Raw genomic sequence first — 23,447 nt, 5'->3', positions numbered from 1 at the left:
TATATCATAGGTATTCTCTAAGTTACTACTCTCTAAGAGTGACTACTCTTGCTTTTATGCTTGTTTCTTTCCAACAAAGAGTGTAAGGAGCTCTATGCCCATAAGTATATATGTAGGCCTCTGATAGTCATCTGTACAATAGGCCTGTGATACTTGACCAGTGATGGGTGTGTCTGCTGGGAGTGGATGGCCAAGGATAATACCTATACCTTAATGTATACCTCATATCATGAGGCCACTTAATAGTTGTCATGATCGTATTAGATAAACTGCTATAAAGGCCTAATAAGTCATGATCATAACAGTTGACATTGAGGGATCCAATTACATTTTTCATCTTTCTTGGTTAGGTCATATAATAGGTGCTTGATGAGTGAAAACTTATTGATAAAGCACCTATAAAAATTACCATGTCCTATAAAAATTACCATGTCCTAAGAAGGAATTAATATCTTGAATTGTGTGAGAAACAGGCCAATACTTGATGGTATTAACCTTAGAGTCCTCTATGGCAACATGGTCTTTTAAGACCATATACCCAAGGTAGTTCAATTTCTCCTTGTAGAATTCACATTTCTTGGGTTTGAGATAGAGATTATTGTCACAAATAGTTTGGAAGACCTAGTTGATAATAAGGATATATTCCTGCATAGTTTTGAAAAAGATTAGAATATCATCCATGTATACTGTTATGTTTCTTGCCACAATAAGTTCTCTAAAAATCATGTTCATTATGGCTTGGAAAGTGGTAGGAGAATTGGTAAGGCCAAAGAACATCATAGTGGGTTCAAAAAGTCCTAGTGGTATTATGAAGGTGGCTTTCCATTCATCCCCTTTCTTGATGTGTATATTGTTATATCCCTATCTCACATCCAATTTGGAGAAAATAATGGCCCCTTTTATAATATCCAATAGTTCTTGGATTGGTTAAAGAGGGCATACATTTTAAATGGCATGTTTGTTGAGATGGCAATAATCCTGTACTAGGCATAGTTTTCTATCTTTTTTTCCTACAAAGAAGGTACTGTGCTATAAGAGGTGAACCATTTAATAGTCCCCTGAAAGAGGTATTCCTTGATAAAGTTGTCTAGTTTTTTATGTTTTTCTAATCTCAATGTGTAAATTTTGGGCATTTGAGGTTTGAAGGATAGTTTTAGATTGATTACACTGTCCCAAAATAAGTGTTCAGGTAGTCATTGTGATCATCGTTTACTAAAAACATTGAGGTATTCATGATGGGCCTTAGAGACTCTCTCTTTTAGATTTGTGGAATTAATTTCTTCATCTAGATCTTGGTCAAAACTAGCAAATACTAATGGTTGAGAGGCAAGTTTCCAGATGACTGGTTCTTTTTCAATAACTGTGTCAGAGAAGTCAGATGTGTTATGTACCTGCATAGTATCTTTCAATAGAGTAGGTAATTTGGTCATCTTTCTCCAAGTATACTAATCCCTCTCTCTTTTGGATTTGTTTGCTCTATGCCATTCTTCTAGAGAGCCAGGCTTGGTTATTAAGAATGGTTTCTCCTATGCACCTGCCAATAATCCAAGTACTAAGTTCTTTCAAGGAGATGTTTTCCCAGTCTTTCTGGTCATCTTCTAAAGATTTATAGGCTTACAAGATGCACATCAAGGTTTATGCCTCTATTGGATGCTTTCACCATGTTGTTTTTATAGCCAATCCCTTATGGATGGTTTTTCTCTTGCCTTTGTAAGCCCATATGGCTTTAGGCAATTTTAGGGGCACAAATCAAAATAAACTTTATAATTCCTCTATTTTATAGAGGGATCATGGTATTTCAACCAATCTGTTCCATGAAGAATGTTGTTCTTTCCTAGATTTGTGATAAACATTTGGATGCATTCAGTGTGCATCCACTTATATTGATCCCAGACTGAGATATTTGCATCCAATCCAGATCAAATAGGCCCTACTTTGTTAATAGTGTCATTAATATTTTAAACACAAATAGGTTGATTAAGGGGATAAATGGGGAAACAATATTTCTTTACCTAAGACTCATTCACTAAGATCCCTTCATATGCCAAATTAATGGTTGCTCTGGCTCCAGTATAATTTCCTCAAGTTGATAATTGCACTTCCAATCTGACTGGGGTAACAATACAGCTATTGATACTCCCAACTTGGATATATAGTAGTGAACTGAACTTGATTTGACCTCCCTCTTTTGCTGGTAAAGGGAAGGTCAGGTAAAATCCTGTGCTATGTCTATTAACAAGTTCTCTCTTTCCTTTAACTTTAAGCCTATGAAGACTACTCTAACTCTAGCAATATTACCAACTCCTCTGTTGCTTTATTATCTGTCAGGGACACTTCTGTCACTTGCTAGTATGTTTGCAAGTGGCATCAACATCCATATCTATGACTTGGTTGTTCATTTTGCAAGGAGCATTGGTGGAGTTATAGTGAGGAGTGGTTTGGAGATTAAAGTAATTAAGAAATTCACTTTTAAAAAAGGCAGAGTGGGAAAGGATGGCCTTTTGAGCTTTATGGGCTCTCATATGTGTATCCACTTTATAAACAGTATTGACCCAACTTTGGATGGTATCTTTAGAAGGGTTCTCTGTTAAACTGTTAGGTTTATTATATGTTCTGCAGTTACATCAAGAGGGTCCCTAGGATATTTGAACAGTGATGGTCTAATGGATAAATAGTATTGCTATCTGCTATGCTTGAGCAAGGAAGAACTCGTTGTGATTGATCTTGTCTTTGAAGAGATGTAGAAAATATTTTTCAACAATATTTTGATGATTGTCATTAATAGGGCTATCTTTCTTAATCTAACAGATTACTTCTGGAGGGTTCTAGGAAAAAACTCAATAGGCAGTGAGTTTATGATACATAGTAGTATAATAAGAGTGAGTGAGGCTTTAAGACAAGTCCAGTGCTTTATCAGACTGAGTATGATACTTTGGATATGGCAGAGTTCACAATACATAAGCTAAGAAGGTAGCCAAATGCTGGGCACAGTGCAGAAATTGATTTATATACAAAGTGAATGAGCTAAGCTTATTAAAAGCTCATCTTGGCTATATATATGTATAAGCTATCTAAGGCTGGATCTAGATCTGGTCCATGCTTCTAAATACTAAGTAAGCCAAACAATTGAGATACATTATCCATGATCTGCAATGTACCTTAATATAGTAATCATATCAAATATCTATCCACATCAATAAGTATTGAGTCTTAATCATGATTGGCATAAGCAAGCATTTAAGCCAAAGCTTATGAATGAATCCTATACTATAAGCATTTATGCATAAGCATGTTAATAAGCACCAAATCCTTGGTTAGTATGAGTCCTACTTGTAAGCATACTACATGACCATTCCTCTAGATCCTATATAGAGCACATGTTAGAACATAGTTCTAATATTCTCTCTATTAGATGTTTTATCCATAACACAATAGTCTAGCCCTCTTTGAAAGTAGGGGACCTGTTCCTTGTTAGCAATATCAGCATTAGCAGCAATGAGGAGGAATTCATTAGAGTATTCACCCATGGTCATGTTTTCTTGGGAAAAAGCCATGAGGGCACTTTATGCCTTGTCTATTTTGTTAGATTCCTTGGACTGGAGTCTAAACTTGGTAATGAAGTCCTTCCAATCTCCTAGACCCTTGGGTGTTTTAGCACCCACTATTTTGGCCAAGTAATCTTCTTTCCACCCCCTCACAGTGCCATGTCTTATGCATGATAGCATAAGGGAGATTTTATCCTGATTGGTCTTTTATCTGTCTAATTCTGCTATAAAAAGAAGCAAGCATTGAAGTATGAACTTCTGAGATTCTGCTTGGTCCCCTAAGTAGTTTTTAAGGAGTTTGACCTTCCCTCTTCCAAGTTATATTAGTACAGAAGGGGTATTTCCTGACTCTTGTCCCAACATTTTAGCATAGACATGTGGGCTCTAAGTTATGATCAGTGTTGAATTAAGTGATAGTTTGGAGTCTAAATTAGAATTTTCAGCTTCTTGTTTCAAGTAGTCATCTAGGATTTCTGGTTCTAGGTTCCTATACTGTAATATGATATCTAGGCTTATTGTTTCCAGAATAATGTGTTTAGAGGGGGAGTCCCAGTGATTCTCTGTTTTGTTCCAAATAAACTCTTCCTCTACTTTGTTAGTGTGCATAAAGTAATATTACCTATTTCTATAAGAGCAGTTATCATCGTTGGGAGAGATGTTGGTACCGGTGTCTTGATAAAACCAAAGAGTTCCCTCTTATTGAATAAGGTGATTGTTGTGATGGAGTTCTCCACTGAGTCATGTTGTACCAGGAGGAAAGTTTCAGCCTAGGTCTTGCTCCAAAGTGTTAAGAAAAAGCTCTTGCTTGATAGGGAGTTAATGACCCCTTTAAGGAGAGCTTTGAGAAAGGATATAGCAGCAATCTAGAGTTCATGCAAGGTAGGGGCAAGAAGAGTCTATTTTAGTGTTACAAACTGCTCATTTGATAACCCAAGAGTAAGATATTCTTTTCTAGGTCACACAATAAGGAGAAGTGGAACAATAATTTCAACTATACAAATGTATAAAGAAGAATGATATTTGGGATGAGAGCAATATAAGGACTATCCAAGAACAAAGAGATACTGTTAGAAGACAGTATCTAACAAAGAGAATAGACTGAAGATCCTCAGCCTATTTTATGGACCTTTTATACTACTTTAGAAAACCATAAGGATGCCGCTAGTTCCTTTAGGCATTCTCCAATGGTCACTGTTTTCTCTCAGCACTTACTCTTGTGCTTCTTTTATCATTGCCTTTCAACCTAGAAGTATGATAGGGCAGGTTCCTTTGTGAAGTAGTAATTAGTCCTTCTCATAATGCTTCTTCTGGAATATCCCTCTCTATGCTCAACTAGCAATAATGATATCTCATAGGAGTTAATGACCTAAGGATTTTACCTTAGACCATAATATCTATGCTAGGGTTGGCACCACCTAGTATTTATGATGATCAGTGGCCAATTTGACTAGGCCTCAAAGGCCCTGACAGTCCATGGTCATAACACAATTAGCATCTATCAAGCAATAGTATGACCATAAAATAGTTCTCAGTGATGTTATTATTAATGACCTAGCCAAGATAGTTGGAGCCTAAGTAAAAATTGTCAAAGCAGTTAAGATTAATAGCCTTTTTCTTATGCTTGTTGAATATAAAGTTGTCAAGGATATACTATATCATTCTATGCCAATGCCCAATATTACAAAAACTCTCATTAGACTGCTTGAGCACCTAAAGCTGCAGACCTAGAGAAATTATGTAAAACTATTGCCAAGGTACCTTTTTATTAGTCTACCCAGCTTCAAGAGGTTATAGAAAAACAAGGAACATTCTGGACAAGATTCAAGTTCTAAAAAGGGCCCAGTATAAGCAAGACACAAGTTTTGGCACATGTTGTGTATAATAGATAACACTCTGCTAAGTTCTGCTATCTTCCATTTAACCTGATCAAGAGAGAGAATATAGTTGTTGGAATTCCATTCCATACATGCATTTCACATATTTGTGTATATCTTTTTAAAAGCAGTTAACAAGCCAAGGAACATCTTAATGGAGTATCATAAGTCAGAGTCTGTAACATTAGTGTAGTATTGCAAAGGAGCACAAAGATACTTGAGAGCCAAAGCCAAGAGGTTGTTGTTGTCTAAGGTAGCATTCTACAGAGAGTAGATAAATGCAAGCAAGTTTTAGAAGAATAGGAGTGGATGGTTGGCAGAAGCAGCAGTAATAATGGTCTTGAGCTATGAAGCTGGTAAATTTATTTTTACATCTTTGATTTAGGTTAATATATTGATTGAACCAAGAAAAATAGAAAAAATGCATTTGGAATTTAAAAATAGTATTGTTTAGGCCTTTGTGGAGACAGGCTATATGTGGGAGGCTCTTGCTTAACAGAACCATTGTGTTGCTCTAAATAGTCCTATAAAAGCTGTTCTATGATATTCTGTATCAACAAAATATTGTATATTGGTTTTTTTTAGTCAAAAATACAAGGAAAGAATAGATAGGGAAAGAGGGATACATACTAAGGTTCCTTGTCCTTGTAGAAGCTCCACACATATATTAAGGATACTAGAGGTCTTTCTTCTCTGGTCTCAATATTTAGAAAAAGAAGAAGAAAAGGTCCTATTTCATATAAAAGGTCTTTGGGAGGGCCCCACATTGTCACAAGATTTTTTCTAGAGGTGCAAGTAATAGGTTGATCTAGCAACCCACTTGCTATAAGGGCCTTGCAATATGCAAAGAAGACACTTGCAGTATATGGGGGACTTAGACTATATGTTTTATGTGAAAAAAGAATACACTATTGTATATATTGAGAAAACAAGTGCCTATATAAGGACAAAGTAGCTAAAAGTGGAGGGTGCCATATATACACCATATATGTTATATGACCACAATAACACAGAGCAGATATGTCTCTTTTCCCTGTTTATCTCCCTTGTACAAGCCATCATAGCTCTATTCATTATTGGCCAAACACTCCATATTAAAAGTAAGTTACTTGTGTTTTTTGCTCTGCCTCCATACTAACCAAAGTTCACTCAGTTGTCATCTAGCAGCATCAATATGTACCAACAAACTAAGCATGTAGCAAAGCTAAGTGCTTAGTTTATCTCATACCTTCTTGTCTGCCCTAATATCCCTTTATTAAGTTTTGCTGCCTCAATATCTCTACACAATATTAAGCCACAAGTACATTGTAATTTAACTGGCCCTAGAAACTGTTTCTAGCTCATCCTGCCCTAGCCCTTATCCTCCATCTTCCTACTCTTTATTCCCACCAGATCTATCTCTATCCCTATATTTGGCCTATGAATGCCCCTCAGTGGTAGCAGTACATAGGGCAACACTATTCCACCATTGTCATATATCTTGACATCCTTGTCCTTGCACATATGCTGGTCCAAGTTAATCTTCCAATCACCCTATCTTGCCCAGGTTCTTCACCTCCTCTCTAATAGTAAGCAAATAGTGCATTTCCAACCTATATAGCCTAATATTGTGTCATATTCCATCTTGTATCTTCCCAGCCCCAATATACCTGCTTTACTATATTCTATCTTGACCCCCTCTACATTATCTATATTGCCTCAAATACCCTAAAATCCCTAGATTGGCAACTTTGTCAAATTTCTCTTATACTCTATATTGTCAACTAACATGAACCTCATATACAATGTGATCATAATGCCACCTATTACCACATACTTGATACCCCTCCTCTCTGCTAGCAAGCCATTCTCAAAGCTGTTTTTTTTTTCTTCTACAATCAACATAGCCCATTCATGTCTCTTCTACATTGTGGTGCTCTTCTAATCATATTCATGTATGTGCAGGTCCACTATCCCCACCACACTGAATCTTAGCTATAACATCTTTCCTCACATAACCATTCCTAAGTTGTGCAACTGCCCTAGCTTTAATACTGACTTCACCCATACTGTCTTTCCCTATGTCACCATCAAGATCCAAGATAGCTAGGCCAACCCTATCCTTGCCAGCTTGCCTCTCTATCCTCTACTGCTGCTCTACTATCTATATCTGATGCCTTTTTTAGGTTCCCTCAAGACCCATATGAGTGCCACCAACCATGTAATGCCCCACACTTGGTGCTTTGCCAGCATTCTTCTCATTAACCTCAGGAGCATCTTTTGCAGGCCCAAATATGAGCTGCATATCCAACACACTACCATAGAGGCTCCTTACACTACCCCTAGTGCCACACTATCCACCAATGGCAGCCTCACTCTATCCCCACTAATAGCTATAACCACACCATCTATACTAACTGGTAGGAGCCTGCTATTCCATAGTGCTCAATATTAGTATGTACACAACACTATGCAAGACAGTAATGCTCAATATTAGTATACACATGATATTGTGCAAGACTGTGGTGCTTGCCATTAGTATGTATGCTCTACTATGTGAGGCAGCAGTGCTCAACATTGGTATGTGTATGATACTATACAAGGCTATGGTAATGAGCATAGATATTCTTTAGGCACCAATACCCCACTTTTTGCAGCTTTTTAGTATTATTTGACTATTCAGTATATTTAGGATCAACTAATCCCAATCTATTTGGCACTTTTAGCCATTTATCAGGTGCCAACTTTGCATTTAGACCTCTGTACACTTGTTCAGAGCTGTTCACAGTTATCCTATGCATCTATCAGCACTCTTAGCATTAGGGGCTCCCTACAGACTGTTGCAGCCAATCGCCAATTAGTTCAGTACACTTCACATGGCTGGCATATTCAGTTGGCTTTAGTGTCCCAAATTAGAGGTAGCTAAACACTTTGTTGACTTGGAACAGATCTGTCTTTCTATCTCTTATCATTCTTTATGCCTTTTATTGACCTATCCTTTGTTATCTTCAGAGCTCCCAAGTTTCTAAATGGTTTACCCATGTGGTATGTGGTTTTTATCTCCAGGTCCATATAGACTCACCTTGGCAACCCCCCCACATTTAGACTTTAGAGTTATTGCTTCTTATCTGTGTTTGCAACATCACTTCCCTATTTTCTTTACCTTTGATTGCTCTTAGCATGCATTTCCAATTGCTCTATGCCTCTGCTGATCTCCCTATCTTGTATCTGTTTGGACTTACTATAAAAGGGCATCTATGGCCTTGCAATACATCAGCTTTGGCTCCCTCCTCATTCTGATTCCATTTATACACTTGCACCTATAAGACTTTGAGCTGTTGCCTTTTAACCCTCATTTGCATTTTGCCCCTTTGTTTGTATTGTTGTGTTTGATTGCAGCCCTTTGTCAGAGCCCTTGTCATCTTGCTCTCTCCCTCTTATCTAGTTTGTCATTCTCTGCCAGTGTCCAATATGGCCTGGCACCCATTCCCTCCTCTTTGCATCCCAATCAAATCCCAATCAAATACCAACCAACCAACTAACTAACTAACTAACTAACTAACTGACTAACCAACTGACCAACCAACTGACCAACCAAATATTTCAATTTTAGAGTTGTTTATTTATACTTCATGTACTTACTATGACTGTATAGGAGTATTACAATAGGTATTTATGAGATTGGAGCTAGTAGTCCATATAAGCTGATGTGCTCTATGAATTGGTTAGTCCTTATCATTTATCTTTCTGGCTTCCACATAGTCAGTCAAATGCAATCTTGCACTATTACTTAGCTACCTTGGTTATATATTACTTCTTTATTCTCATTAGTTTTCCAACACCTATTTTTGCTACCTATGGTCAGATGATAGATACCAAACAGTCAGAATTTCACCATTGCTAATTAACTTATACCTTATCACCTTTGAAACCCATATGGACATCTCATCTACCTTCTTATTTTCTCTGTTTACTAGGGCTTGGCACTTGTTCAACATTTACTCTCATTTCTCATTCAATACTTTACTTAGAGGCTTATTTTATTATAAGAACCTATATACAACTCTGGAATAAACCAGCTTTGCACCCCATAGTTCAGAGCACACTCACACTTATTTCAAACATTAAAATCATCTTCATTAACTTCTGAAAACTCATTATCCTTATTGTTCAGCCTCATTCATGTTTATACCTATCCCCTTGCTTGTACCCCTCTTCTATCTTTGTATGTTGTCAGAGTCTCACATAACTCTTGAAGAATATAGTAGTTAATTGCAACACTACTCTCTCATTACCAATTGATTCCCTAACCCAACCTATCTGACCAAACATTTGGTTGGTGTTTAGTGCAGTCCTGAAACTATTCAGGCACTTTAATCTCACCCTCTTCATTACTCTTCACTGCACCCTCACTTTCTCAAGTCCTAACTAATAATTCCTTGTGTATTAGATACTAGCTCTAGCACCCCCTACATTAGAGGTTGTTTTGGTGTTGTGCTTAGCACTTAGAGCCACCTTTAGTGTATTAGCATATTAATGGTGCTTAATATTAATATGCATGTGACACTGTGCAAGGTGGCAGCCCTCAATACAGAGGTTATTATGGCAAATATGAGCCATCTAAGTAAGTGCTGGTAGCTCATTGAGGAAGACCACAAGGGCATCATCTGTACTTATGGAGTTGTCATGTCTTTGTTTATGCTCTAGGGGTTCTAGTCAGGTATATCTGCATTTTCTTTGTATTATATCACTCTCTCACTCTCTATATGTATTTTTTCACTTTATGTTCGTGTTTCTGCATTGTACACATCTAGGCATTGGCAGTTGAAAAATATTCAATTATCTGCCCTAGTTAAGGCAGAGCAGTTATTACATGAGAAAAAGAACAAATGGGCAATAGAAAGAACAATTGAAAAGAAAGGAAAGGCCAAAGAAATACCAAAAGTCAAACAAATTAGAAGATTCTCCTTAGTTTCTAAGGCTTTTCAGAACTTTTTGACAGCTAAATCTCTTTTTTCCTAACTGCTTATACCTGGTCATTTTTGATCATTCTTAAAATGGCCCTTGTTGGCTATTTTATCAATCTTGGCTATCCAGACAGTTCTTGTTCTTTGTTACCAACTATTGAAATCATCCTTTAATCCTAGTAAGAATCCCCCTATAGCTAAGAGGATGAGGTTGGAAACTTTATACAAAAATAAGACAGTTTGCCATACAATATGGCTCTGAATACTCTCAAATGACATCCCTCATATCTGATCATATCTGACTGTATCTGCCTCAACAACTTTTCACTGGGAGTAAAGAGAGAGGCGGGGACATTCCAGATATACAATAGAAAGTAAGAATGTGCTCAAACAAACTGTTCTTGAGCATTTGGGTATCGGCACATCAAAGCACAGGGGCAAAAAGTCCTATGAGTACTAAGAGTGATCTGATGGACGCAAGAAGGCTTGGCTAAAGAACGAAATGCCTCATAGCTCGTCACACCAGGGCAGATCGTCATCATCGCTATCGTCGGCACTAGCACTCGGCTGTGCAGCCGAACTGGTTATGGCGGGAGTTGCAGTAGCGGGGATCGTCACTGCGGGCTTCAACCCATTCACAGGCGCCGGCGGGACTTGCACAGTCTTGGAGACGCAAAGGACCTGCGGAATACGGTCAGACAGGTCACTATTGAGAAAGTGACATATCTGAAAACGCACCTCGCCAATATAAAGATTTCCGCATTCGGCATCAATCTGGGGGTTATTCAGGAACAGCATGGTGGAATTGATGCCCGCAACCGAGCTCAACCCATCGCAAGTATCGTCCGCCTTCACCACGTAAGTCGTGTTGCAATCCTCGCCCTCATACCCAAGGCAAATAGATTTGCCAGGGGTCAGGTCGGAGCATGCGCTGTTGATCACACCATTGTTGATGACTGCCAACTGATACCTGTATGAATAACAGTAACAGACAAAGGTATCATTCAGACTTTGTTACAGAAGAGAGGGAGTCAGAACGTACGTGGAGACATTATTGGCGCCAGAGATAGCATCACAGATATCACCTTCCTTGATAGTGTACGAGCGCACACAGTCGCCGGCGAAGACGGCTAAGTACGAGAAGATGTGGAAAGAGACAGTTGTGATTAGATATAGTCACTTCCAACGCTTTGAACGGACGTGCACGTACACTGGGCAAGCACAGGGATGGCAACAAATGCAGCAAATATGGAGAACATCTTCGATGACTGTGCAGCGCGCAGAAAGCCTCGATTTCTCGAATGAAGCCAACAAAGGAGTGTCGGGTGAAGGGATTGGCTAGTCCTATTTAAAAAAAGGACAGGAGAACGAGAGGGTGATGGAGAGGGAGAAAGATGCTGGTGCGATTGGGCTTGGCCTGATATAGGAAGGCAAATCCTGGCAAACATAGCACATGCTTGGCGTTGTGGCTGTTAGCGCGCGGTTGGATTGAGGTTTCCTTGGTTACTACTGGGCAAAGTCTTAAGTTCTGTAGACTTTGTCAAGGGACGGTCCCAGAGCTGAGGGGATGCAGTTCAACTGGCTTGAGTGTGAGCGAGCGGTACGTCGATAGACGTAGATGCCGTATACAGTGTGGTTCGGATGACAGAATGGCGTATTTTAAGATAGATTGTCAAAGCAACCAAATGGTCATATCAAACTTCCCTTCATCTTCCCCACCATGTCCCTGTGTATGATAGAATTATCCACGTCACAGCAAATAGCGGCAGAAGACAAAACAGTATCATATGTATAGCATTCTCCAAAAGAAAGAATCGTGAAGGCTACAGTAGGGGTTGTGAAGATATAGGCTGCGGCGAGAATGTAAAACGGCTTAGAGAATCCTGTCCATTTACTCTTGCGTCGATACCTTTGCATACACAACCACATCCAGTAGCACAAGCAGCCACATTGGCCGCCTTCCAGCATCCTACATGACTGACATGATTACATGCAAGACAGCTATAGCAGAGCCCTGCGTGGAAAATAAGGTTCAACGATGGCTTGGCAATGAGCATATATCATGGTCACCTTTCACCGGAAGACGACATATTGAACAAAGGGGCATTGTCAGCCGAGCATGACAAGAAGAGCAGGGTCGATGCCCTCGTGGCGTTGCGTCGTCTTCACATCGTGTGCACAAGGAAACGAACCCCAGATGATTTTGTTCCAGTGCTGTATCATGCTTGACATACACATGGAGCTCCTGACTGATTGATTTAAGGAGCTCAAGGCGTTGCTGAAGCAGTTCCCAGCGGAATAAAATTTCAGCATATGCCAGAATATGATCCACAAGCTTCTCGATAAATGGTGGCCGGAACAAGCTTAGACTTCTCGTCCTGCCAAGGTTCAGCTAAATGAGAACCGCGCTCGAATGGATGAGACATCATCATGAAGACGTACTGTTCTTGATGTAGGGTGTCTCGATAGTCATTGACAACTAAAGTCCTCGTGGATAATGATGTTCGAGCACTGACGACCTGAGAAAATGTAGGATGTTGGCCCTGCGAATTCTGAGCATGTCCAGGAGCAAACGCTACAGAAATCCTCTTGCTACTGGTGACCGCAGAAACATCCATATTCAAATCTGTGGCACGTCCTTTTCGTCGAGATGTAGGTGAATCCATGCCAGAGGCTGAGAGTATATGTTTCTTTACACCGGGAACAGGAGTCGCTACAATCTCGTTTTCCGGGCCGGAGCTTGAGGCTAGGTATGGAATCTCCCTGGTTGTCTCTTGTTGTGTACCCGTCATAAGCTGTCGCATGCTACCAGTATTGAAAAGGCTAGACCATGACCCACGGGAAGAGAGAGACGATAAGGACGTCGACACAAGGTTTGCGGTAGGTGAGGAGGCGGTTCGGTTCCACACGGGCGAGAGTGGAGGCGCACGATTGTCTTTGCGCCGTCGAACGACAGCGAAATAGTCGCCGGTAGCGACACGCGGAATGGCGGGAGCAGGTGGAGAGATGACTCGAACAGAGGGAGATTCTTTATCTGAAGAAGTATCAGCTATGGATGCCGAGAGCATTTGTGATCCAACATACGAATTACATGCGGAGAATGGTACATTTTCAAGAGTATGACAGCAACCATGGCTAGCATCTGAACATCCTTCTCTCGAGCAAATTCATTATACCTGTATCGCCCTCATGAGCTACAATGAAGTTTTGTTTCTGTAAATATAGCAAATATACGCACATCTCCATGACTAGATGAATCACCAACGGATTGGAACCCCATGGATCCTCGGCGGTAAAGGATACATCCTTGGCACTGTGAGCGGAGAAGACCATACCAATCGCGTGAAAGAATCGCTCATGATCAGACCGTCCATGTTTCTTCGCTACTACTACATTGGTCATGCACATTCCGGCTGGCGTTGGGTCACCGAGTGGTCCGTCAAACACGTATTCTTTGGCCAGTTCTCGGTCCGCCCCGACAAGGAATGTGGCGTCCTTCAGGAAGACAGTCATCATACGTGTCGGAAGCAAAGAATAGCCTCCATTTAAACCTTCGAGCCGTGACTGTTCCGACGCGCGACGTTGTTTGAGCCGCGAGAAGAACAGAAGGTCCGTCATGACATGCAGAATGTTATCACCGTCTTCATTGTGTCGTGAGCCAGAAATGGATATGGGCCGGTCATAAGAAGACATTGTCAGATTACGAATAGCATCCGAAAGTAAGGCAGGGGACTGGAAGAGACGAGGGACACTCTGCATGTCGTTCGAGGTTGGAGGTGCGGATGATGACGCAGAGGGGTCGTGCAACGGATTATGGACGATTCTGACAGGAGCATGAGTAAAACAAATCAGCTGGCCTGCAACATGTTTAGTAAAGATGTGGGGATTTCAGAGTATCAGAGAAAAACATACCATTCGGCCCAAAAACACCTTGAGAAGTTCGCGGCTCAGCAATGTTCTTATCATTTTGCAAGACAGTGACGCCAGTATCTCGCCCCCTTCTGGACATAGCGGATTCATCTTCATCGGAAGAACTTTCGAACCCCATATGTACGGTTTGGCGTTCTTGCTGATCCTCGTTTCGGAAAAGTAAAAATCTAAGACAGGCCTCTAGACATGGTCGACGCGAGCGAAGAATAGTACGAAGCCGGCGGAGCATCAGGGCGCGGTTGCGCATTGAGATGAGGGGTGTTCGCTCGAGCTCGACGCTTGGGGTGCATTCAGGGTGCAGGCCTTGAGGGTAATCATTTGGAAAGGTAAAAGAAACACGAATAAAAACCGACGATGTCTCGCCCCAAGGTCCATTCAGGCCTAATGTGCATGTTCGTCTCTTTGTCAGGTCGTGCTACAAGAAAAAATCAGTGATGGTCATGAACTGGAGGTTTGAAAAACAAACCTTCTCAAGCTTGATCTTAGAAGCCGATAGCTTTGTTAGGACTGTGGTTATCCTGGCAGGAGAATCAATGGGAAAAGGCTTAATAGCGGAGCGCAAAGCGATACTGACTCATCCTGCAAGCTCTGCTCGTCCGCATCACCTTCCCACCTGCTTCTACTGTCGCTCCTCTTCTGCCCACCCGTCCCGAAACTGAGAAGAGTTTGCCCAGATCCCGGCGGGGGATCTCTCGAGCTCTGTCGACTACGACTTCCAATACGACTCGCATTGCCACTGTTTTGCCCGCTTCCTGTCCCTGAACTTCCTTCCCTCCCCTTGTCACCAATGCGAACGTTGGACAACCACTGGACTGCATCCACACGCGCCGATTTTCCTCCAACATTGCCCTTGGACATCGTGCCGCCATGTCTCGCTGCATTTGGGATTGGCAGCACAGTTGTGGTCGGTGCTTGGTCTAGCTCAGATTCGGACTGAGTCCTGCGAGAGCGGATGGACCCATGCGGTCCCAGAGTAGTGGAACTGTAGATAGACGTACGATTGAGGAGGGGTTGGTGCCGCTGGCGTAGACCAGGATTGCGGGAGGGAGGTGCCGCGCGGACTTCCGCAAGAATGCCACGGTGACCGACAGGGGCTGAAAATGTAGCTTCCGCCTTATGTGTGATGTCTGGGGTCCGAAACGAAGTTCCGTTGTCAGCATACCCTTGCATGCGAGGCAGAGCGTGTGTTCCGCTGGGTTGGCCTGCTCTCTAGAACTCCGCATGAAGGTAAAGGAGATCAGAGAGGACACAGCATGTACATACCTGCATAGCATCAGCTTCAACAGGCCAAAGCCTCAGGGTCTTGTCTTTCGACCAGGTAATCAATTGGAATTCAGTCCAATCTACAAAAGATTGGTTAAACGCTGGAGACCTTCGTGGGTAGTTGACTGACCTGGCCCTCCTCTCCTCCAAACAAACTCCTTGACCACGTCTGTATGTCCTTCAAATACCTCGACAGGTGTTGTTGGCTGGGGTTGATCAGGGCTGTGCGTCCACATCTCTAGCGCATGTTCGCTTCTTTGCGGTAGACTAAGAATCCCTTTACCGAACGGAAGATCCCTGGCTCTCCAAACAGGATACATCGTGCGTATGACGGTCTGTGGTTCGTATCCATACTGAACCTTTGAAGACCCCCATGAGCGCTGAAAAGGTTTACTCTTTCCCTCCAGGTCATGTATGTCCCAAACCTTGATCGTTTTGTCGAGGGAGCATGTAACAATCTCGTGAGAACTGTTATGAGCCCAGTCGATACCGTATATCTTTGCACTGTGCGCTTGAATGCATGTCACGGGGATGGAGCCTTTCTGCATGCGAGACTAAACAACGTCGAAGAATGGGACAAGGACGATATTTCGCACCCGTCGGTCCCAAATAAGAACTTCGTTTTTGTGTGACGACGCGAGCACATTTCCGTCCTGACGATTCCACTTCACTTGAGTTCCTGCATCTATATACATCGTCAGAAACTGCATATACCCAGAAAGGAGACAATGTCGTAAGTCGCTTTGCGAGAAAAAAAGGCAAGCGATGCACCTCCTAGCTCGCGTGCTAGAGGAGAGAACATCACATCACGAGTAGTCGAGAGAAGCTATATAAGAACCCGAGTCAATCAAATTCGAGGGCTGACTAGGTATCAACGCACCTCAGACAGGTGCACTGCACCAGTCTGTGCTCCCGACCACAACAATTGGCAAATCTGTGTTCTTGTATAATTTGTGACAACGTACCATTGAATGCAGAAAGGCCTGTAGATAGACGTTTGCACCATTAGATCCGGAAAGCGGGACTGCATACGCACCCATCACTGGTTTACTTGGAGTTCTTAGGTCCCAAGCCCACAACCACGAATCAATACCCGTACTGACCACAATATCGGGATCCTGTGTATGCCAATTGATGTCTGTGATAGCGCGGTAGTGTGAGTGAAGAACGTGTTCGATAGATGTTTTCCCCGACAGATACAAGTTCCATATCAGACTAAAGCATCGTGATTGAGAGAGCAGGTTGGAGAAGGTGAACAAAACATACAGCTTTTCACTAGAGGTGGACACGATATACTCCGCACGCGCTGGATGTGGATTCCATTGAACGTCCGCAACATCCCATGTTCCACCTTGTGGAAGGAAACGCGGTAGCTCAAGTGGTGCTTCGAGATCGATTATAAACAGTCCTTTTCGACTGAACACGCAAGTTGGTCAATTGGGTGGTACGCCAATTCCACGGAAGAACATACGCAGCAAGAACTACATCACGGTATGACGGGCTTATGCTCATCTATTCAGGTTGGGAGCATCAGTCACCAACGCAAGAGATTCTGGGGCCGAAGGTAAATATTCTCCCTTGGCATCATTTCCTCATATGAAGATTCCCTAGAAAATATAGTATACGACAAGCAGAAAAGGTGTACTCACATTGCCAACCGCGTCCCCCACCAAATCTTTCATATCGATCTTCACATTCTTCTTGAATCCATCGTCGAATGAAGAAAGACCCTCTAAGGGTTCAGAGTGCCTTGCGTCTACAGAGGCTGGGTCGGGAGGGTACGAAGCCCTAGTTTGATGTAGGTCATGGTGCATATGCGAAGAACGCAAAGGTGTCTGTGTGATGAAGCTCTGGGAAACGTGGGGAACGAATGTGGAGGAAAGATCGTCTGCGTCGGGCGTCATTCTGCATCGTTGTTTACGGAGAAATCTTGGCCCTTGTACGTAGCACCAAGGGCCTCTAAGCAGCTCAGAGGGGCCCACGAATTTACGGCACTTACAGGCCACACGTGATCGAAAGTCCGCCCCACCCAGTCCCACCCATCCCACCCTCCACGAGCTCTGCAGGGCCCTAAGAAGTGGTAAAAAGAGCAGTGTGAAGCCAAGGTGCAATCTGAAGACCTGATCCATGATGTCGTACGACACAATGACATAACTGATACAGTAAACATCTAATTAACGAGAAAGGTCGCTTTTCATGTGAAGATCGTACTGAGAAGCTCCGGATGTGGTCGTGATATCGTGAAGGCGTGTATTTCTGTAAAAGTGCAAGTCTCAGTAACGTAACAAAATAGCATCCCTCGCTAAATGGTTGATAGCAGTGCCGACATCCTCGTAAAACGCATCCTCTCCAAGGAGTTTGACTATTCCACCGCGCTCGAACATCTCACGAGGACCTGCTCGTAGATGCGTGATGAAGACACTGACGCCACGACTCTGTACAAAGATGAAGCGATTAGCATAGCAGCTGTGTATCCGGATGTACGAAAATAAGACGCACCGTGTAAGTCTCAAACAGTTCGTAGAAGATTTGCACAGCTCTATCAAGGGACATCGGTATGGATGAGTGTCATAGAGATGAAGCAACATACGAAGCATCGCATAACTCGACGTCTGCGACATGGAACACGATGACTCTAGCTTGTTGTCGTCTAGGTGCCTCCGACGGATGACTCGGGTCGACACCGTACAGTTCAAGACGGCGCAATCGTTCTATAAGAGCAGCTTTAAAATCATGTCTCAATGCATATCCACATCAGGCGAACCTTTGAGTTGTGCGGTGTTCGCTATAGGAGGCAATATCACTTTGAGGATTTTCGAGAATAGCCGCACGAACGCACCGAAGTCTAGATTCTCCCTAATCCGAACAATAAGAACTCCTGGAACATCCTCCTCAGCTTCTGGGTTTTCGTTGATAGGCTTCCACCTGTCAGTTCCAGGGATACGACCCTTGAATCAAAGAAAAGGATGAGGACTTCGTCAGCTTCCCTTACTTCTTGACAATCAGATAGACAATCGAGCCCACCAGAATCGTCATCCGCGTCCGCGATGAGCGCCTCAATACTAATAGAAGGGAAATGATAAGGCTGACAACCACCCCAACTTGAACGTTCCAGATGATAGAAAAGACGAAAGTAAGACCCATGAGAGTCATATCCATCCATGACCGCATTCTGCCGGCGGTTACAAACGGTGAGTTAGATCGTCAGCTAAAGCCACAGATAAAATCATGCATACTTCCAATAGAAAATCACGTCATGAGGAGTCTCCGCGATGAGGCTGAAGACAATCAGACAGATACTGATGAACAGCGACGTTAGACTGAGAACGAACACTCCAGGAGTCACAATTGACGGGCTCACATAGATCCAAGGACACATTTCGGCAGGTAATAGAGCCATGGAAGCAAGAAAAATGTCGCTAGAAGTACAAGGCCAGAGCATACGAGTGAGGCCATCTGCGTTCGTCCTCCAACATCGCCATTGATTCTCGATCTAGACAGTAGGACTGAACGTCATGATGTGCTACAATGCTGAATCTAGATTGTAGTCATACCTAGTGATAGATCCATAGGCAGGTAGCGTCCCAGGAATAAAAGATGCGGCTAAGTTCGCAGCTCCTAAAGCGACAAGCTCGCGATTTGGACTGATAGAATAGCCAAAGCGCGCCGCATTCTGCTTCGCTGCGACTATGCTGTCAAGGAAGCCGATGACCACAATCAACCTATACACCAAATCCGTAACATTATTTGAGCAAAGCAGCAAGATGAGAAGAGGACATGGCATACACAGCAGTGGATGTTGTTCCTCTGAGGTACTTTAAATGCGAGTGATGAAGAGGGAACTTGAAAAAGTGTTTGCCCGTATTGATAGGCACTGAGCCAAGGATCTCGATTCCATCCTGATCCCAGTCAAACTTATCGGAAAGAACTACATACCAAAATTTATGAGTAAAGTCATCTCTCGTGATGGCATGAGAAAGGACACCAACTCGTGGATACGATGACCACTAACAATACCTCCGGAATGCGGTATATCCAAGGGTAGTTCTTGAATAAGTTCTTCACACTACGCAAAAGCATCAGTGTGAGAAGAGCCCCGAAACTGACGATGGCTGTTGGCTGGTGGAAGTGCGTGAATCCATATTCAATGAGAAAAAGAGCTTTATCGAAAGTAGTCTGCGGATTAACGTGGTGTTCGAGAGCCACTAGACCGAACATTGGGATAAGCTGCTCACTGCGAGGAAACGTCAGTTGGTGTCTATGTTTGAATTCAAGATGAAAACTGACATTAATATGACGAACGCAACTGCAGTGATGAACCCTCGGAGCAAGGCTCTGGAAAGAACGACATCGAGGAAGCCGAGCCGGAGGAAGCCCAGGACGAATGATATCAATCCGACCTTCACCCACGATGTCAGTAGACATCCAGGAAAGCAGTGGATAGACGTACCTGTATTACGATGGCACTGGCTACAGCCAAACCGACCGCATCTGGGTTTGCAGGATGGTCATGAGGGTCAGAATGAAGCGCATTGGATACGGCTTGGCCGACCAAAAGACTAAGCGCAGCTTCTGGCGCGACATTCAATTGGCGAGACGAGCCAAGGAGTGCGTAGACGATTCCAGGTATAGCAGCAGAAAACTAGAGAGCAAGGAGACAGTTGAATTTTTTGGCGAGAGCGTGTACAATGCCGAGGCACGTGCTGCAAATAACGCGAAGAGATAACACTCACCAGGCCTGTTACAGGACTGAGCTTGGCGAGTGAGGACGCATAACTGACAGACTGCGGTATGAGCATCGCAGCAACGGTGACACCTGCCAGGACATCACCCCCAAGCCTGTACCGATAGATTAACACCCGCAGCTCGCTCGTATGCTACAAACATGCTCACAGGGATATAGAATAGTTTGGTATCCAATCGAGAGAAGGGACATAGTATCGAACTTTTGCCCAATTTGATGTTGCCTTCCTAGAGGTCTTTGGTGGTTCTATTCGAAGTGTCGGTGACGCCTCTAGTATCATATGAATGAATCGACCGACGTACTTCTAACTGACCGCGGAGCCGCTACTCCCCCGTATCTAGTGTGAGGTCCTCGCTCCAAATCCCTTTCGTCCTCACTAACGTCCAACAGCCTCGTTGTCTCCTCGGTCCGTGGGGTTGTTGGCGTTGCAGGTGTGATTACCCCAGTGACCCCACGAGAACTTGATATCGGACCTCGTAAAGACGGTGTAGCAGAGGTGAATGACGAGGAAGTGAGCACTGCGGGGCGATGAACGGCACCCTCGCCGTTGGAATCCGAGGCTGGGTCCATGGTGGATGAAAGCAGCCTTCGAAGAGCCTCGAAGTTGCTTTACTTTACGTGCTCAGATTCGGCCAACAATATGACTTGCAAGTCGATTGGCGCCGGTATTTCGGCACTCACTCCCGCGATCCGTTTCGCAGACCGCAGCCAACCGCAGCACTGCCGCAGCCTGCAGATGACGTTGACATCTCAAATTGAGAAATTATCTTTTTGAATGTGACCGTGATTGCGTTGTATTTTTTTGGCAAGGAGAAAATCCGAAGATCCCATCACAAGGATTGGAAAAAAGTTGACCTTCATTTTCGCAAGGAAGAGATCTGAAGAGATGCGGTAATAGATGCTGCAATTGGGGCACGATTTTGTTGTGACAAGCTGCTAGCGGAAGACGGAATGGAATTCCCACGGCAACCTTAGCGGAATAGGCACGGCAGGGCACGGCAATGTTGCTTGGTTCCTGACTCGACGAACAGATGCAACCCTTTCACAAATGCACTACTCCAAGACATATGACCAGCTGCTTCTCACTCTTCCCCTAGAGCTGAGAGACAATGCCATTGAGTACAGAAAGGTAAAAGCCCCGACCACTTCCGTGACTGAAGGCAGAGTAACCGACCTGTCACCAGCTCAAGAAACTTATCCATGACATAGTCAGCGAGCTCGAATCCATTGGCCTCTCTCCCAGCATTCTCCAGCAGCTTCTCCAGCAGCAGAAGAATCCGGACTCAAAGGGCAAGGCGAAGGAAGCCTCAGCGCCAGTTGAGGCCGCGAACCCGCTGTACCCCAAAGTGGTCTACGAGTTTGCGACCGATTCTGACCATATAGAACCCCGCTTGCATTTCTGGATACACTCAGATGTGGACCAACAATCTTCGCCGTCGTCGGATGCATGCTGCCAGCCAGTGATGCAAGTGGACGAGTTTGCTACAGCAGGTACCCTGGTACGAGGATGTCTAAACCCACAGAGCAACCTTTTGTACATGCTCCAGCGAGGATCCTCTATAGTCAATCGGGAATCAGATTTTGATGAACCTGGATCTGTCCTTGATGGAGGGGCACATGATCTGATGTGAGCATGCCGCACTTTCCACCATAAATACTTAGCTGATCCTTGGTAGAATTAATGTCACGGAATCTGGAGCTCGGGAGCTCTTCGTCCCACTCATCAATGACACCGCATTTTACCGCCTACTTTCCAGCGCTCTGCAATCTATTGCTGATTACTTGAACACTGTACAGTCTGAATTCACTGAGACGCTTAGTGCACTCTCTAGAGGGATTTCTCATTCTACCGGACCCCTTTCATCTACGTCTTCTTTTCAGCCGCATTCTCAGTCTGCAGATGCAGGCGCCATTCGATCACCGTTCTTCGTCTCTTCTCGGACATCTAAATCTGACCTGTATGCTTGGAGGGAAATTTTCCGAATATATGTCGAGACGGAGGTATTCGAGAGCATGAGTGAGCGGGAAAGAGGAGAGAGGACAGTCGAAGACTCGGAGACCCGGTTGAAGGCCTTTGCGGAGAGGGTTACTGGGCAGGGGCTTGGTGACGGGAGAACATTGAAGTTGAAGGAAAGCAGAGCAGCGTTGGATACATTTCTCAGACTCAACATCCTGTTGTTGAACTTGAAAAAGGTATGTTTCGGTTTTCTATAGCCGCACTGTAACGCTAAAACAGCTTAGTTCCAACGTGCCAACGCCGAAGCCACCCGCAAGATCCTCAAGAAGCATGCAAAGCGCACAGCCCTGCCCCTTCCTTCTCTCACCGTCTCCCCCGATCCGTCGCAAGTACCGTCTTCCACCTCTCTCGTTCTGCGATACGACACCTCGGCGTTCTCCCTACCAGGCGTGGTGGACTCTATGACCCTCGTCATCCCAAGAAATATTGCATCTCTTCCCCGGACGCTTGTGCAAGCTATGAGCGAGACGCTCCTTCCGATAATACCTCATGTGGACGACTACGCTTGTTTAATCTGTACCAGTATCGCGTTCAAGCCGATACGGTTGTTCTGCGGTCACTTGTTCTGTGTTCGGTATGTTTGCTTTGCAGCTCAATGTATGCGGTTCATGTCACTTATTATTCTCAGATGTCTGGTCAAGATGCAAAAGCGGGGTAAGGGCAACTGCCCGATGTGCCGCGCACCGACTGTCTTACAGGCCGATCGTTGTGAGTGTCCCCCACAATCTCGAGCTGCGCTTGCCTCAACCAACCGTTATAATCAGCAAATGTCGATTGGGCATTACTCAACTTCATGCAAGACTGGTTTCCCGAAGAGTCCAGAGAAAAACTGCGGCAGAACGAACGCGAAGCTGCCGAGGAAGAGATGGAGGAGTTAGGTCTTCATTCACAGGGTTGCGTGGTCTGTTGATAAACTATTTGCTTTAATTCCCTCCTGTATCTCTGAGTTTCCTTTCTTCTATGCGTGTAAGTGTTATGACAGTCATGAAAGCGCCTGACTCACGAATTCTTCAGGGTTGACACAAATACGTCACTTCAGCTCAAATATGTATTTGATGACCTTCCTCGCTCCATACCCATGTGTGTCGTACATGATTTGTCGTTTATATTGTTTCAGAGTGACAAAAC

General features: G+C 43.7%; 5 protein-coding genes across 5 annotated transcripts; 2 read left to right on the top strand and 3 right to left on the bottom strand.

Annotated features, from left to right (window-relative positions):
* Window positions 1-9,143: 9,143 nt before the first annotated feature.
* On the top strand, window positions 9,144-9,302 carry HETIRDRAFT_331610 (uncharacterized protein; the record flags this gene model as incomplete). Its single annotated transcript, XM_009554483.1, has 1 exon — window positions 9,144-9,302. A coding segment is annotated over one exon (159 nt), but the record flags the coding sequence as incomplete, so codon positions are not given.
* A 1,648-nt stretch (window positions 9,303-10,950) lies between these two features.
* Window positions 10,951-11,496, bottom strand: HETIRDRAFT_247047 (uncharacterized protein; the record flags this gene model as incomplete). The annotated part of the gene is made up of 3 exons (XM_009554482.1): window positions 10,951-11,046; window positions 11,104-11,335; window positions 11,408-11,496. Coding segments are annotated over 3 exons (417 nt in total), but the record flags the coding sequence as incomplete, so codon positions are not given.
* A 692-nt stretch (window positions 11,497-12,188) lies between these two features.
* Window positions 12,189-17,070, bottom strand: HETIRDRAFT_423065 (uncharacterized protein; the record flags this gene model as incomplete). The annotated part of the gene is made up of 17 exons (XM_009554481.1): window positions 12,189-12,379; window positions 12,436-12,743; window positions 12,808-13,399; window positions 13,450-13,541; window positions 13,604-14,222; window positions 14,278-14,710; window positions 14,762-14,813; window positions 14,870-15,504; window positions 15,559-15,638; window positions 15,689-16,100; window positions 16,155-16,243; window positions 16,330-16,384; window positions 16,439-16,467; window positions 16,524-16,541; window positions 16,595-16,773; window positions 16,825-16,974; window positions 17,030-17,070. 17 exons carry the CDS (start codon window positions 17,068-17,070, stop codon window positions 12,189-12,191), a joined length of 3,975 nt encoding a protein of 1,324 aa, XP_009552776.1.
* Window positions 17,071-17,786: 716 nt separating this feature from the next.
* Window positions 17,787-20,582, bottom strand: HETIRDRAFT_67732 (sulfate transporter; the record flags this gene model as incomplete). The annotated part of the gene is made up of 15 exons (XM_009554229.1): window positions 17,787-17,993; window positions 18,058-18,097; window positions 18,149-18,269; window positions 18,323-18,343; window positions 18,398-18,506; window positions 18,583-18,730; window positions 18,795-18,857; window positions 18,920-19,051; window positions 19,113-19,280; window positions 19,345-19,486; window positions 19,548-19,792; window positions 19,846-19,958; window positions 20,009-20,200; window positions 20,292-20,397; window positions 20,452-20,582. The coding sequence occupies 15 exons, from the start codon at window positions 20,580-20,582 to the stop codon at window positions 17,832-17,834; spliced, it is 1,893 nt and encodes a 630-aa protein (XP_009552524.1). The 3' UTR covers window positions 17,787-17,831.
* A 746-nt stretch (window positions 20,583-21,328) lies between these two features.
* Window positions 21,329-23,432, top strand: HETIRDRAFT_437119 (uncharacterized protein). Its single transcript, XM_009554480.1, has 7 exons — window positions 21,329-21,431; window positions 21,487-21,929; window positions 21,979-22,495; window positions 22,544-22,893; window positions 22,948-23,027; window positions 23,084-23,285; window positions 23,334-23,432. Exons 1-6 carry the CDS (start codon window positions 21,351-21,353, stop codon window positions 23,227-23,229), a joined length of 1,617 nt encoding a protein of 538 aa, XP_009552775.1. The 5' UTR covers window positions 21,329-21,350; the 3' UTR covers window positions 23,230-23,285; window positions 23,334-23,432.
* The last annotated feature ends 15 nt before the right edge of the window (window positions 23,433-23,447 follow it).

Source organism: Heterobasidion irregulare (genome assembly GCF_000320585.1).
Source record: "Heterobasidion irregulare TC 32-1 unplaced genomic scaffold scaffold_13, whole genome shotgun sequence".
Lineage (NCBI taxonomy): Eukaryota > Fungi > Basidiomycota > Agaricomycetes > Russulales > Bondarzewiaceae > Heterobasidion > Heterobasidion irregulare.
This window is presented reverse-complemented; position numbering and strand designations above follow the sequence as displayed.

Coding starts and splice junctions, on each gene's coding strand:
- HETIRDRAFT_437119 (XM_009554480.1), top strand. CDS start 21,351: ATGCACTACTCCAAGACATATGACCAGCTGCTTCTCACTCTTCCCCTA. Junction 21,930..21,978: donor GGAGGGGCACATGATCTGAT/GTGAGCATGCCG, acceptor GATCCTTGGTAG/AATTAATGTCACGGAATCTG. Junction 22,894..22,947: donor GGTCACTTGTTCTGTGTTCG/GTATGTTTGCTT, acceptor TATTATTCTCAG/ATGTCTGGTCAAGATGCAAA.